Below are 14,390 nucleotides of genomic sequence, written 5' to 3'. Positions count from 1 at the left end.
CGGGACACTGCCATCGTGACTACTTGTTTGCTGAGCGGCTTGTTGAAGCTGTCTGGCCATTGCTCCTCATTCTCCTTCATCTGCTTGACTCCTATGCCAACAGAAATGTCAGCGTTAACAATGTTTGGACTCATTCTTCCAGTTACAATGTTCACAAGCCCATCCGGGTGATTCTCTGGTTGTAGAGGGTCAATACATGTGGCCAATCTTTCTTGTAGGTTCTGTCTCCTGCATCTGATTGTTTCCGGGCGGGCATTTCTTCTTTGTGGACTGTTACTGAAACTTGGGAACCATTCGTCTTAAGCTCAGAATCGTCTTTCACAAGTTGGCTGCATATATGCAGACACAGCGCCCATCTTTTCAGGGATGATGGTTTCAGTGTGATACCTACGATCCCACCTGGGCTGTGTCCGTACCTCATGAAAGTCGATTCGATGAACATATCTGACCACAAAGCATTCCATATCCCTGGTTTGTGTCTCATCACGTGGTTTCCCCAAAGAAACTCCTCAAGTAACGGTCACAACTGTACTGGGGAAAAACTGCTCTGTGAAAAATTATTTTTAAACACTTTTCTCGCTATACCATGAAACTGAATTGGAACCGTGCTACAGCGATATATAAACACAATAAAAGCACATCAGAAACCTTTCAGTGTCTTCATCGTCTGTACCCTTGATATTATTTGGCTGAAGCTTTATAGGTCTAAATTTCAACAATTGGTCAATAATTTATAACAATTTTTGTCAAAATATGGTATCTCATATACCAATATTGCAATATGGATGATATGGTTTATTTAAACATATCAGTGTATTCCTTGACCCCCAAAACATGGGGTTTGCCACTGAAATCGGGTTCATATCTCGATTTTTGACCGAGTTACAGCCAAAAAACGGTTTTGATGGCGGCCATTTTGAATTTTGCTCCTAAAAAAATTGCTCAAGCGTGACAAAGTGGAATCACTCGGATTTGAGTTTAGTATAGTCTATGTTACCAGAATCTGCAATAAAATTGTGTATGTACTCCAACACACACTTTAGCCAATGGCTGCCAGACTATAAGAAGGAGATTGATCAGAGAGGCCACCAAGAGGCCAATGGCAACTTTGAAAGAGCTACAGGCCTTTATGGCAAAGACTGGTCACTGTGTGCATGTGACAATAACATCTCAAGCAGTCTACAAGTCTGGCCTGTATGGTAGGATGGCAAAAAGGAAGCCATTACTCAAAAAAAACTCACCTTGAGCCACATTTGAGGTATGAAATAAACTACAGATATTCTGAAGCCATGTGGCAAAAAGTTTTGTCATCTGACGAAACCAAGATGGAACTTTTTGGCCTGAATGCAAAACGTTACGTTTGGCACAAGCCCAACATAGCACATCACCCAGAACACCATCCCTACTGTGAAGCATGGTGGTAGCAGCATCATGTTACGTGGATGTTTCTCGTCAGCAGGGCTGGGGCACTTGTCAGGATAGAAAGGAAAACGGATGGAGCAAAATACAGACAAATCCCAGAGGAAAACCTGCTGCCCTCTGCAAAAATGCTGAAATTGATATGAAAGTTCACCTTTCAGCATGACAACGACCGAAGCACACAGACAAAGCTACACTGGAGTGGCTAAGGAACAAAAAGATAAATGTTCTTGAGTGGCCCAGTCAAAGCCCTGACTTAAATCCATTTGGAAATCTGTGGCATGACTTGAAGATTGCTGTCCATCAACGCTTCCCACGCACCTTGACTGAGCTTGAACAGTGTTGTGCAGAAGAATGGGCAAATATTGCCCAATCAAGGTGTGCAAAGTTGGGAGAGACCTATCCCAACACTCACAACTGTAATTGCTGTCGAAGGTGCTTCCACCGAGTATTAAGTCGGGGGGGTGGGGGGGGAGTGGACACATCCATCCAAGATATTCTAGTTTTGTATTTTTAATCAGTTTTCTCATATTCGTAGAATTTGTTTTTCACTTGGAAGTTGTGGGTTACGATGTGTAAATAAAGGTGGAAAAAGCCTGATTTAATGCAATTTAATTCCAGGCTATGAGGCAACAAAAGGTGAAAATTTTGAAAGGGTGTGTAGACTTTCTATAGGCGCTGTTTGTTTGAGTCAGTCAGTCAGTGAGTCAGCCCTCAGAACACCTTCATTATTGCACCCCCAGGCACCCTAAATAAAAAAGTGGAATGGCAGTTTGTACAGAGTGCATACCTCTGCTAGGCTAAACAGTTTATGTTTTGTATCCCAAAATATAGGCCAGATATGGATCCGGACCTGAAACAAAATCAAATTGGTTTGCTATTTTCACCAAAGCAACTCATCCAACTAGTTTTGTCATAACTCGTCCACAATTTTTTGAAATACACCTGGACCCCGACATTTGCATTTCCAACATTCGCGGGTTCCGTGTATTCGTGGTTGATAATTTGCGACATGCTACTACATTCGCGGGAAATTGCCTTGCGTATTCGCGGTGATTTTTTTTCCCATGAGCCACGAGCATAACACAGTTCTAAAACATATCTTCCACGAGCCACGCACAAAGCAGCTGGATGCACGTACAGTACAATACTGTACGTATGTAAAAAAACATCTTCCATGAGCCGCGAACATGACCTGCTTCCTGTACGTGTATTGTAGCTTCAGGGGTTAAACAGTTTCAAGGGACATCACACCATGTGCACTTTAAACATACGTTTCTGTATTGCAGCTTAATGGGATAAACGTAGTTTCGTGGGATGTCTCACGATCTTATATATTATTGCCGAGTTTGTGGTTTCGTGTCGCGCTATCTTCGACTTTGTTCTGCGCTCGAGTAACGTGATATTCGGCTTACATTATCTCAAAGACCATATGAGGTGCATGGTACAAAAAAGTAAACAAAATGGTTCTGAAACAGTGAAATCGTATTCCACTTACTGCATTAAAGTAAAATTACTACTGATACTCTGCATCATTTTCTTTCTCAAACACACCCACCCCAACATGTCGCGCAGAGCACGGGTTATGCAAGTTATTATATTAATACGCTCAGCCATATTTTGTGGACGTATCTCCTCCGAAACTGCCAGACGGATTGTCGCCACTTTCGGCATGCGGGTGCTCTGTGGTCCAATGTACAGCATGGGCTATGTGAGAGCACGCCAGACTTACAGGTTTGGGAATTTTTGGCGATTTTCTAATTTTTACATTTGTTTGCATGGCGACGTGTGACGCCACTGCTGAGAGGCATAATGACATCATCGATCATTCGGTGACGTCATTACGTCTGTCGTCAACAGACCGTCACCAGTGAGAGGCGTAATGCCACTCCAAGAAAACAGCGTCTGCAATGTAAAACCCTCTTCTGCACATGCTGACTACCTCAGAAGGTGAATTTGACACAAAAAATGTAACAAGAAACATTGTATATAAAGAAATTCTGTAAATCACATTGTGAACACTGGATATATTGACGTCCTAATGAACCCTCACTTTAGAAACTTCGCGCGGAGCACGGGTTTGGCTTGTGTGCACTTTAAACATACGTTACTGTATTGTAGCTTCACGCATAAACATAGTTTTGCGGGATGTCTCACCAGTGTAACACGTCATTCCCTGCGACGCCATCCTCCATGAGTTACAGAATGAAAACACTAACAGCCTCTATTGATGTATCCAGTAATTACCAGGTCACCACATATGGACATCACACAATGGAAACATTCAGCGCATCTTAGTGAAAATCACCATCTTGCAACAAACAGCACCATCTGAGCTGTTACATTTTAAAAACGCTCGGCATAATCCACCTGTAGATAGGAAGGACGGCATGTCCTGTGAGTTAAAGAATGGAAACGTTCAGCATATCTATTGGTGTAATTAGCAGCTAGCTACATACGGACTAATTACACAATGACATCGCTCATCACATCTTTTAATCAGCTGTCGAATACAGCATCACCCATAATAATCCCCCACAAACAATGTGCAGACTACTCACCCTCCCGCAGTTACCCACAATGCACGCGTCAAGCTCGTAGGCGAAGGTGCTCCACGGACCACAACACGGCCAATGCATTCCCTGCAAAACTCGTGAGCCTCATCGAGGAGAAGGGGTACCTGCAGGAGCAGGTCTTAAACGCTGATGAGACTGGCTTGTTTTGGAAAAACGATGCTGACCAGAATGTTCATCTCACAGTGCGAGAGCAAAGCAGCCGGCTTCAAGGCTGCAAAAGGACCGGGTATCCCTTCTCTGCACAAACGCCCAAGGGGACTTCAAGGTAAAGCCCATGGTGCTCTACTGTGCCCTGAACCCACGTGTGCTGAAGAACAAAAATAAGTAGACGCTGCCAGCATACTGGAGGTACCTGGCAGGAAAACACCTTTCGTCAAGGTACTCCTGCTGCTTGACAATGCTCCTGGACACCCCACCAACCTGAACGGCACATCTTCATCCTCAGAATCATCTTTTTCACTTTTTACGTGTGCTGTTTGTTTAATAAAAAATTGAAACGGTACATGTTGTTGTTTTTTCGTTTTGCAGTACGGGAGGGTACAGTGAAGGGATTTAGAATGCTTTCTACAATAAATTGGAAACGGTACCTGGTGTTGTCGTTTTATATATTTGTAAGCATCTTTAATGAAACTGTAATCGTGCATTCGTGGTTGAAAACATTTTAAACTTTAAAAACTTTCCCCTATGAACCAGGAACCGCAGCAAACCGATAACGTTATCACCCTTGTACAAATTCCCCGATTCTGGTGGTGTCACCATTTGCGGCCTATTTCATGAATGAGGAACCGCCGCAAACCGACAACGTTATCCCCCTTGTCTCCATTGTAAGAATGACAAAACACTCGTGGATTTTCCCTGACATGCGTGGATTTTCGTCTCTTTCCACAGCATTTTTATGAGATTTTCCCCGACATTCGCAGATTTTTCGCGGGTCGGGAAACCCCCAGAACCTATCTACCCATTTCCCATTGAAACTATGCCCCCACATTCGCAGTTTCAACATTCGTGGAGTTCTCCCGGAACATATCCCCTACGAGTGTCGGGGTCCTGGTGTATTTATGCTATTTATTGTTTTTGGCCCTATATCTTAATGGTGAAGAATCACTGTAAAGATATTTTTTAAATTTCTTGTACCTGGGTCTTCACTAAAATCTAATCAATTCTTCCTTCTCGACAGGGCAAAGCCAAGGAAAAACTAACATTTTTTCCAGTCAAGGTTTTCTCAGGGGATTCATCATCCTGAACCCATACCATTTGATATTAGCTTGGGGGCCCACCCAGAATTTTGCCTCAAATTCAAGATGGCGGCCAAAATCCAAAATTGCCACCCAAATTACCTTTAGATTTATACTGCCTCGTAGTGTTTCCTGTCAAGGTTTTTCAGGGGTTCTGTCATCCTGAACATATATCCTTTGAAATTAGCTTGGGTGCCACCCAGGATTTGGCCTAAATCCAAGATGGCCACCAAATATCAAAATGGCTGCCAAAATTAAATTAATTAGGTTTATACTGCCTTATAGTTTTTCCTGTCAAATTTTTCTCAGCTGTTCCAGCATACTGAACCTATAGCCTTTAAAATTAGCTTGAGGGCCACCCAGGATTTGACCTCAAATCCAAGATAGCCGCCAAAATCATCTTTATTATATTCAAACTACCTCTTAGGTTTTCCTGTCAAAGTTTTCTCAGTGGTTCCGCCATTCCAAACCTATGTCCTTTGTTATTAGCTTGGAGGGCACCCAGGATTTGGCCTCAAATGCAAGATGGCCATGAAAAACCAAAATGAACGCCAAAATTACCTCAAAATTGAATTAATAAGGGTTCTCTTTTCCTGCTAAATTAACTTTTTGTACCTAATATGGGGTTTATAATGGTACCGGAAATTGATCTTGGGGTCTAGAATACTCAACCGAGCTTTATTATCATGTAAATATGACATTCTCACTCAAAACAGGCCAGAAAATGTAAAAAGAGATAATATTAACTGCATTTTCTGGTCATCCTACAGTTCAACTCACGAACAAAATGGGCGATACAAACACATAATTAAGATAGAACTGCAAGTCCAGAGTTAATGTTCATTCGCTATGATCCAAGTCACTGTCCGTCTGTGAGTCAGATGAGTGGCCAGAATAGGTAGCCGACTGCTCTTCAATGCTGTCGCTGTCACTTCCAGTACTCTCCTCCCCTCCTGTGCTGTCGTCTCCTTTGTCCTCACTATGGCTGGATCTCGTTCTTCTCTTCTTCTTTGGGGGCTGGGCCGTGTCTCTCGTATCGTCTGTGTCTGCATCATAATTAATGTCACCTGTATGATCGGAAATGATTTGAATGCTTTGTCAAATTGATTTCGATAATATAAGGCTGTGAATTGTATTACGAAATGACAAACAAGCCTGAAACAGCAAATGGAAACCTTGCGTAGCTTTACTACAAATAAATGTATATTTACCTGGTGTTAACCTTCTTCTGCTGCTCGTCACCGAAAGCCTTGGTGGGAATTGGGGGCAGGTGAACCATATTGGCCGAAAACCATCTTCCATTTCTTCCCAACCTCTGTGTTTGATGGAAGGATACTCAATATCTTTTCAGACCTTCATACCAAATGAAAGCTTGTAAATCGCTCCTCGAGGTGTTCATTGGTGCTACTCTCATCTGGCAAGATACTTGAACTGGATTTCACTTTCTGCTTGTTGTACATTCTGATCCTTGTTCTCACATACTCTTCATGTTCACTTCCAGCATACATGCAGGTTCTAAATAAGGTCTTAGCATCGGCGATGTCTTCAACTGAAGTGCGCGATGTGCCAAGTTGCGAGAGGAGTTGGAATTTTCCCAGTTTCTTCATCTTCTTCAGTGGTTTTACTATACCAACACCAAATGGAAAAGAGGTTGCATCACACCCTGTAATTCTGTGATAGGCAGGAAGTGCTTGACACATTTCGTCACCAAATCGGTCAGTTAGAGCTTTGACGCTAACATACCTCTCATGGTCAGTCTTCATCATCCAGTCTTGTAATGGTTTAATGACAGAATAAGCATATGTCAGGAGAACAAAGACATCTGTATCTGTCGCCCTGACAATTACAGGATCTGTTGACTTGGATGCATGGAGGATGAGTCTGGTGTCAGCTTCGTGGTGGTTGCAGGAGTCAAATATCTCGATTTTGAGTTGCGTTATTAACCAGGTATTATCTTCCTCTGTCACAGTTAGTGGAACTTTCAGCTTGGATCTCACAGCATCGGTCTTGTAGTAATCGACTAGAAATCTAATCAGTACTGTCTTATTTTCTGAGTTTCGCAGAAACGAGTCCCAATCTTTCCCTTTAGGCATGTCCTGTTCAGAGCTTGTGATGTGAGTTCTTCTTCCAGGTGTGCCACGGTGACGTTGAGTGAGCTCCTTCGTTGTGGCTGTACTGTATTAAACAAATATGATTCCCAGTTACTGTGGTTTGGAGTCACTTACTGGCAAAAAAAGTTTCAACAGGGCTGCTGCATATTTTCTCAAAGTTTGCTGAGCAGAAACAGATTTCACAGCAGCCATTCCATCTTTAAGCCAATTTCCTTCATGTGGCGGATTCTCACGGACTGATTCAGACTCTTCTATGAGGTAATTCCTCAATGCTGCTTTTGAACCTTGTCTCAAATTTCTCTCTGATGTGGTTAGAGCTCGTGGGACAGTAGTCAAGGGATATGAATGTGCCTCTTCTGGAGATGTTGCTTTGCCTACCAGTAAACCGAAGGCCTGTCTGTCTTCTTTCAGGATATTAACAACTTTTGGGTCTTTCTTGGCCTTCTCCATCCCGGTTTTGATCTTGAGCTTGGTAATCTTGTTGAAGAAATTGACTCGTTCTTCCCCACTGGCTTTGAATCTCAAGTCAACAAATTCTTCATATTTCTGTTCTCCAGCTTCTGCGGATGACATCAATCCTCTTACAACATCACAATCCATTTCCACACCAGTCTTCATATGACGAGCAGGACCATTCAGGAATGGGTCGAAGTATTTGTCAAGCTGAAGAACTAGATTATGAACCATAGTTTCATGGTGTATTCAGGCCGCTATTGTGGTCTCCTTTTGGGCTGAGGAGGTGATGTTATTTAGCATTTCCTTCAGTGTAGCTCTGATCTTAGCCATGATATGACTGGTTTGAAAAATGTGTCTGTTGTGCTCTCATTGGTACTGTATCCGCCTTGCATTGGACCACCTCTGACCTACACTTCTCGGTTGATTGTGGTCTCAGTTATCAAATCCCCATGGATTGTAGAGAAGGGCTTACAAGACAATGGCACACCATCCGGAAATTTCTCCCTCCCCCAGGTCCCATAATTATTGCACAGCCCCTAAACCCTGCTTTCCAAGAACGGAACATTCTGGGGGACAAATAAGACGAAATATCAATTTTGAGGTAATTTTGGTGGCCATTTCGGTTTTTCGTGGCCATCTTGCATTTGAGGCCAAATCCTGCATGCCCTCCAAGCTAATAACAAAGGACATAGGTTTGGAATGGCGGAACCACTGAGAAAACTTTGACAAGAAAACCTAAGAGGTAGTTTGAATACAATTAAGATGATTTTCACGGCCATTTTGGCGGCTATCTTGGATTTGAGGTCAAATCCTGGGTGGCCCTCAAGCTAATTTTAAAGGCTATATGTCCAGTATGCCGGAACTGCTGAGAAAAATTTGACAGGGAAAACTATAAGGCAGTATAAACCTAATTAATTTAATTTTGGCAGCCATTTTGATTTTTGGTGGCCATCTTGGATTTTAGGCCAAATCCTGGGTGGCTCCCAAGCTAATCTCAAAGGATATATGTTCAGGATGACAGAATCACTGAAAAAACCTTGACAGGAAACACTACGAGGCAGTATAAATCTCCTTAAGGTAATTTTGGCGGCAATTTTCTATTTTGGCCGCCATCGTGAATTTTAGTCAAAATTCTGGGTGGCCCCCAAGCTAATATCAAATGGTATGGGATCAGGATGATGAATCCACTGAGAAAACCTTGACTGGAAAAAATGTTAGTTTTTCCTTGGGTTTGCCCTGTCTATTCCCAAACACCCATCTTGTCCACAAAGTTTCATCTGAATCTGTCCATATTTTTTTGAGATATCATGTTATGTATTTTGTTAGCCCCATCACTTGATGGGGAAGAATCACTTGAAACATTTTAATGTCCAAATTTGGATCTTCAGCAAAATTGAATCAACTTGTGGTTGTCACAGCTTGTCATAACTCATCCACCACTTTTTGAGATATCATGATAAATATAGTTTTTGGTCTGATGTCTCAATTTTAGAAAGTAGTCCTATGTTGACCTTTTGACCTTAAAAATAAACGTTGGTTGAATTAATAGTTTGAGATCACACACACACACATTGCCTTTTGTTAGTGTAGATATAGGATATAGGACACACTATTATTATGGATATAGGAGATTCCCATTCTTCTGGTTGCACTGGCATAAGACAATCTCTATGAGTAATCTAGATCAAGATCGAAGAGATAAGTGTCAAGCCAACAGACCAGATCATGGGGGAGCTGCACTACAATGCAAGTTGTTGTGGGGTACCGGCACAGCGAGACCACAGCTAAATGCTGTTGAATGTGAGCATGTGTTTGACTCTTGGAAGCTCAAATCTGACCTGGACAGTGCCATGATGACACCATGGTGATTCTGCATCAGACAAGCGGCCTGTCACCCATGTCACGGGCCAAGATGGCACAGTAGGAAAACATCCCATAGGCTATCACAAGAAGCAAGAAGGATACGATGTTTCACCAAAGACATTGTACACCACATCACTGCATCTCCTCTCACCCCTCCCCCACACCCCTCTTCTTCCACTCATGTCAGCACCATTAATTAATTGAAATTGAAGCTCTAATTGACCAGCTTGGTCCAAGTGAAAGAAATGTTTAAATGTGAGCTCCTCATGTGAATTTTAAGTGTGTTTGTGTCTGTATCTGATGTGTGGTATATTCTATTTCTCTCTGCAGAGATCTATAAAGGTGGTAAGTACTTTTATGATTGACTACTGACGAAGGTGAAGATTTAAGATCACTTTCTGGTTAATTATTTCATTGAGTTGAAGGATTTTGGAAAAAAAAAAAACTATGCTTGCTTGTTTGATCATTACAATTAAACTGAACTAGCGATACCTGTGCACATGCACGGGATAGCAGTACAACATAGCTGGTAGCAGACGACAGACCGTACACGGGGAATGACAAAAATACGCATTGTGCAAAATGCAAGTGGTACTATGGAACGCCAAGACTTCCCAAACATTGTCGGCATGTCCGCTAAGTGCCACAGCAATTTCATAGGGATCGTGTGAAGGCGAGCCGAGTTTTTAGTGTGTAAGCTTGGTATTATAATAGAGATGTAAAGTGAAAAAAAAATGTGAGTAATAGTTCAATTATATGTGGTGTACTTTTGAAAGCGCACTGGCTTTATTCTCTTTTCTGCCCATGTCCATGGTAAACAATTAGTTTTATAGGGCTGACAGGATGGCCTAGAGGTATGCACACTTGCCTTTAAGCTGTCTCGCCTGGGTTTGAATCCTGACCCAGCTATAAACTGTCGTAAAGGTGTTTCACAAGCAGGGTAATTCATCAATGAGTGTGCTGTCCCTCAGATGGATGTTAAACAGTCGTCCTGTCTGCCAACATTAGTTGGTGAACGTTAAACATCCTTCATGAAGAGTTGGTGAGCTTTAGCTGGCACACTGGTCAAATTCTAAATTCCTGCCCTAACCAGCAGAGGGCATTGCATCAGCGGCAAAGTCGTGCCCTCACCCAATCGTGTTCACCTGCAGCTTTGTGCTGCATTTAAATGAAGAAGAGGAGTAGATATTTTTATATTAAGTACAATTTATGTTGCAATTGCAAAGGTTCATTGCTCAGCAATCCCTGTGATTCAATCACAGAAAAAAACGTCATTTTAACTATGGGAACTGCTGTATAACTTTTTTGGGAAAGTCATTCAGAATTCTGAGACCATACTCAAACCGGTTCTACTATACACCATCATACAAGAGGATTGTCTCGATTACCCAATCATCCAAGGAATTTGTGCCTGGATCATTGACTGTTGCTAACGTTTATCTGATAGATAAGCCCAGGAAGGCAAAACCATTGGATGGTAGGTCGTGCAATCAGACATAAATCTATTGGTAAGTGAGTGTGAGAGGCAACAAAGAATATGTCAACAAAATCTCATCTCCAATGAGAACATTAGCCCACAAGGGCCCTGAAAACCATCAGAAGCGAGCTGAGTAAAGCAAGGTTTCAGAGGGTGTTAAAAACATGATAAAACTATAGGAGTATTTTCATGATATCTTACATGAGCATTTGAGTTACAGAACCTTATCCATTTCTATGACAATGCAAGGAGTGCAATCAGTGTTGTATGAATATAAATTTGACGTAAATCTGGATTGGAGGTTGGTGGGCAGAGTATGTCTTTTTAACTTTAAGATTTTGTATTTCACCTGCACATATAAATTTCATTACCTCGTTTATAGATGGAAGGCTGATGGGTCTGTTGTTAAGTGACTGGTTTTGGCACACTTCTTGCACATCAAAATGATTCCTGCTGTGTTGCATGCTGTCACGGGGCGGCTCATTGAGAAGGACCTGTTTAAAAGTGTAGAGAAAAAAAAGCCATTCAGCCGAGCCTTTTTCCAATTTCTCAATCATTCCCTTCTCTTTATCTTCATTCCTTTGTTCTCTTTGTGTTGTGCTTTTGGAACCATGTTCACTGTGCTACATTTCAGTTCAAAGCTTCAAACATTCTGTGCATTAACATTTATCTCTCAACAATATCTTTGTTCACAACCTATTCTCTCTTTGGTGGCTTTTCTTTATGTTATTATGCTCATCCTGAGATTTTTATCGTCACTCATCACATTCCTTTAAATAAAAAATAAAATAAAAGACCCGTATCTTGCCAAAAGGTGACCACGTGTGACTTCTTTAAGGTCACGCTGAGGTGAACAGAGCTGCTATCCACCAGGAGCGACTCCTTGAGGAATATCTGCCTACGAGAGATTCCGATGAGAATCGTTCTACAGAGTAACCATGAAAAATATGCGTTTGCCTCATAACGTCACCAAATGACGTCATAATGTCTCAAGCTTGACATATCTAGAAAGCACTCATCGAGGTGTTCAATTTGAGGTACTACACGATATGGTTCCTAAAACTTGAAAATTTGACCTTGGGGTCAAATATGTTTGACCTCAGGCGCTAACCATGAAGGTCAAGGCCAATCGCCACCAAAAATTAATCAGCTGAGCGCCAGACCATGAACTATATTCTCTTGAAGTTTGAAGACGATCCGATCAAAATTACTCAAAAAATAAGGGTTTCGTCGACTCCCCTAATTTGCGACAAAGTGACCTTGACCTTTGACCTTCAAAATTTTATGCGCTGAAAGGGACCTCTATAGGCCTCTGATATGCAAAGTTACAAAAATTTCCAATGATAACTGTGCTCTGCAGAATTTTTTATACGTGATTACAGACAAACAAAAAAAAAAAACATACAAGCTGACTAACATATCTTGCAAAAACTTCGTTTTGGCAAGATAAATATCAACAGATAACAACATGGGGCAAAATTCAAAGGAATAGCATAAATTGGTTCTTCTTCTTCTTTCATATGCAGCACATGGCTGCGAGCAGAATTTTGGCTGAGGGCACAGCTGTGCGGCTGATGTAACACCCTCTGTAAGTAAGGGCAGGAATTTGGAATTTATTCAGGGTGCCGGCAATAGCTTTCCTACTCTTCACCAAGGATACTGTAGGATCTCTAACATCCACCAACTAGTGCCAGCAGACAGGACACCCGTTTAACATCCATCCGAGGGATGGTACACACATTGATACCTCGCCCTGCCTGTGAAACACCGGGACGAAAGTTTATAGCTGGGCCAAGACTCAAAGCCAACTTAGACTGTTTGAGGCGAGTGTGCATAACTCCTCGGCTATCTTGCCAGCCCTAAAAACCATGAGAAGAGAGCTTAGTAAAGCAAGATAGGTTTCAGATGGTGTTAAAAGTATGATAAACCCAAAAGAGTATTTTCCTGATCTCTTACACGAGTATTTGAGTTACTCGTGTAAGAGATCCTTATCTTATCTAAGAGATAAGAGAACCTTATCCATTTCTATGACAATGCAAGGAGTGCAATCAGTGTTGTATGAATATAAATTTGAGGTAAATCTGGATTGGAGGTTGGTGGGCAGAGTAGTTCTTTTTAACGTTAGGATTTTGTGTTTCACTTGCACATATAAATTTCATTACCTCGTCCAGAGATGGAGAAAGGCTGATTGGTCTGTTGTTAAGTGAATGGTTTTGGCACACTTCTTGTGCATCAAAATGATTCCTGCTGTGTTCCATGCTGTTATGGGGTGGCCCATTGAGAAGAACCTGTTGATAAGTGTAGAGAAAAAGAAGCCATTCAGCCAAGCCTAATTTGAAGATCCAAGCATTTATTTGATGATGTCTACTGAGGAGTACTCGTTAAACGATACAGATGACTATTCCAACAAAGGAGAGAGAAGATTGATATAATATCCGGGCTAAAAAGAATCTTTATAGATTTTAATTTTTTTATCAGCAATTATCTTAACACATATTAACAATCATCTGTAGCTCTTTGCTTCCAATTCAAATGTCATCAATGAAAGATATCACTTGGCTTCTTAAAATAGTTACTCATGCTCCATCAATAAATGAAGATCTGGATAAAACGTATCGGTGGCATAGAAAATGGAATACGTGTCGTGCTCAAACACAAAAAGGAAAAGTCAGCATTGTTGATTGACATTTCAGTTCCCAATGACTTTGGACTAACTGCAACAGAAACCAGGAAATAACCAAATACCAAGGTATGAAAAAGGAGGTCAAGAGGACTTGGAAATTGAAGAAAGATTAAATTATACCAGTGATAGTCAGAATTTCAGGAATGGTAAAGAAAACCCTTACTGAGTACCTAAAAATCATTCTGGGGAATATCGCTCCAAACGAGCTACAAGTGGAGGCTGTCCAGTGAAGATTTTGAAAGCCCTTGGAACGAGGCTACAAGGACGAAGTTTCACAGTTTGGTTCATGAATCATGATCTTTTACTAAAAAGGATGTGGAGACTGAGTTCTGGGAGAACTTCCTCCCACCTCCTGAAACCCAAATGGAGATAACCAATGGAAGAAACCCAACAAGTGTTCTGTGTGTAACAAGTCATTTGCCGATTCATCAAATTAACACAAACATGAACGAATACATTTGGGGGAGAAATTTACGACTACCTCACCCAACAGGGAGCTTTAGAGGTGGAGCAGCAAGGATATAAGAGAGTATGCTATCAAACAATAGACCATTTGATTTATTGTCAAAC

The 14,390-nt window shown here is 41.6% G+C and overlaps 1 protein-coding gene and 1 pseudogene across 6 annotated transcripts in view; both read right to left on the bottom strand.

Annotated features, from left to right (window-relative positions):
* The window catches only part of HFM1 (helicase for meiosis 1), a 306,617-nt gene that overhangs the window by 8,413 nt on the left and 283,814 nt on the right, over window positions 1-14,390 (bottom strand). For all 6 annotated transcript variants that reach the window (XR_015059302.1, XR_015059303.1, XR_015059305.1 and 3 more), the window contains 2 exons: window positions 13,300-13,425; window positions 11,509-11,631 (listed from right to left, as the gene is read on the bottom strand). Coding sequence is in view for 1 of the 6 variants with exons in the window: in XM_085885562.1 (XP_085741688.1) it covers window positions 11,509-11,631; window positions 13,300-13,425 (249 nt within the window). In the remaining 5 variants the exon portion in view is untranslated. The remainder of the gene's footprint in view (window positions 1-11,508; window positions 11,632-13,299; window positions 13,426-14,390) is intronic.
* LOC147025014 (uncharacterized) lies at window positions 6,071-8,043 on the bottom strand (annotated as a pseudogene).

Source organism: Eptatretus burgeri, chromosome 6 (genome assembly GCF_056783735.1).
Source record: "Eptatretus burgeri isolate ZD-2024b chromosome 6, Ebu_testis_v1, whole genome shotgun sequence".
NCBI lineage: Eukaryota > Metazoa > Chordata > Myxini > Myxiniformes > Myxinidae > Eptatretus > Eptatretus burgeri.
This window is presented reverse-complemented; position numbering and strand designations above follow the sequence as displayed.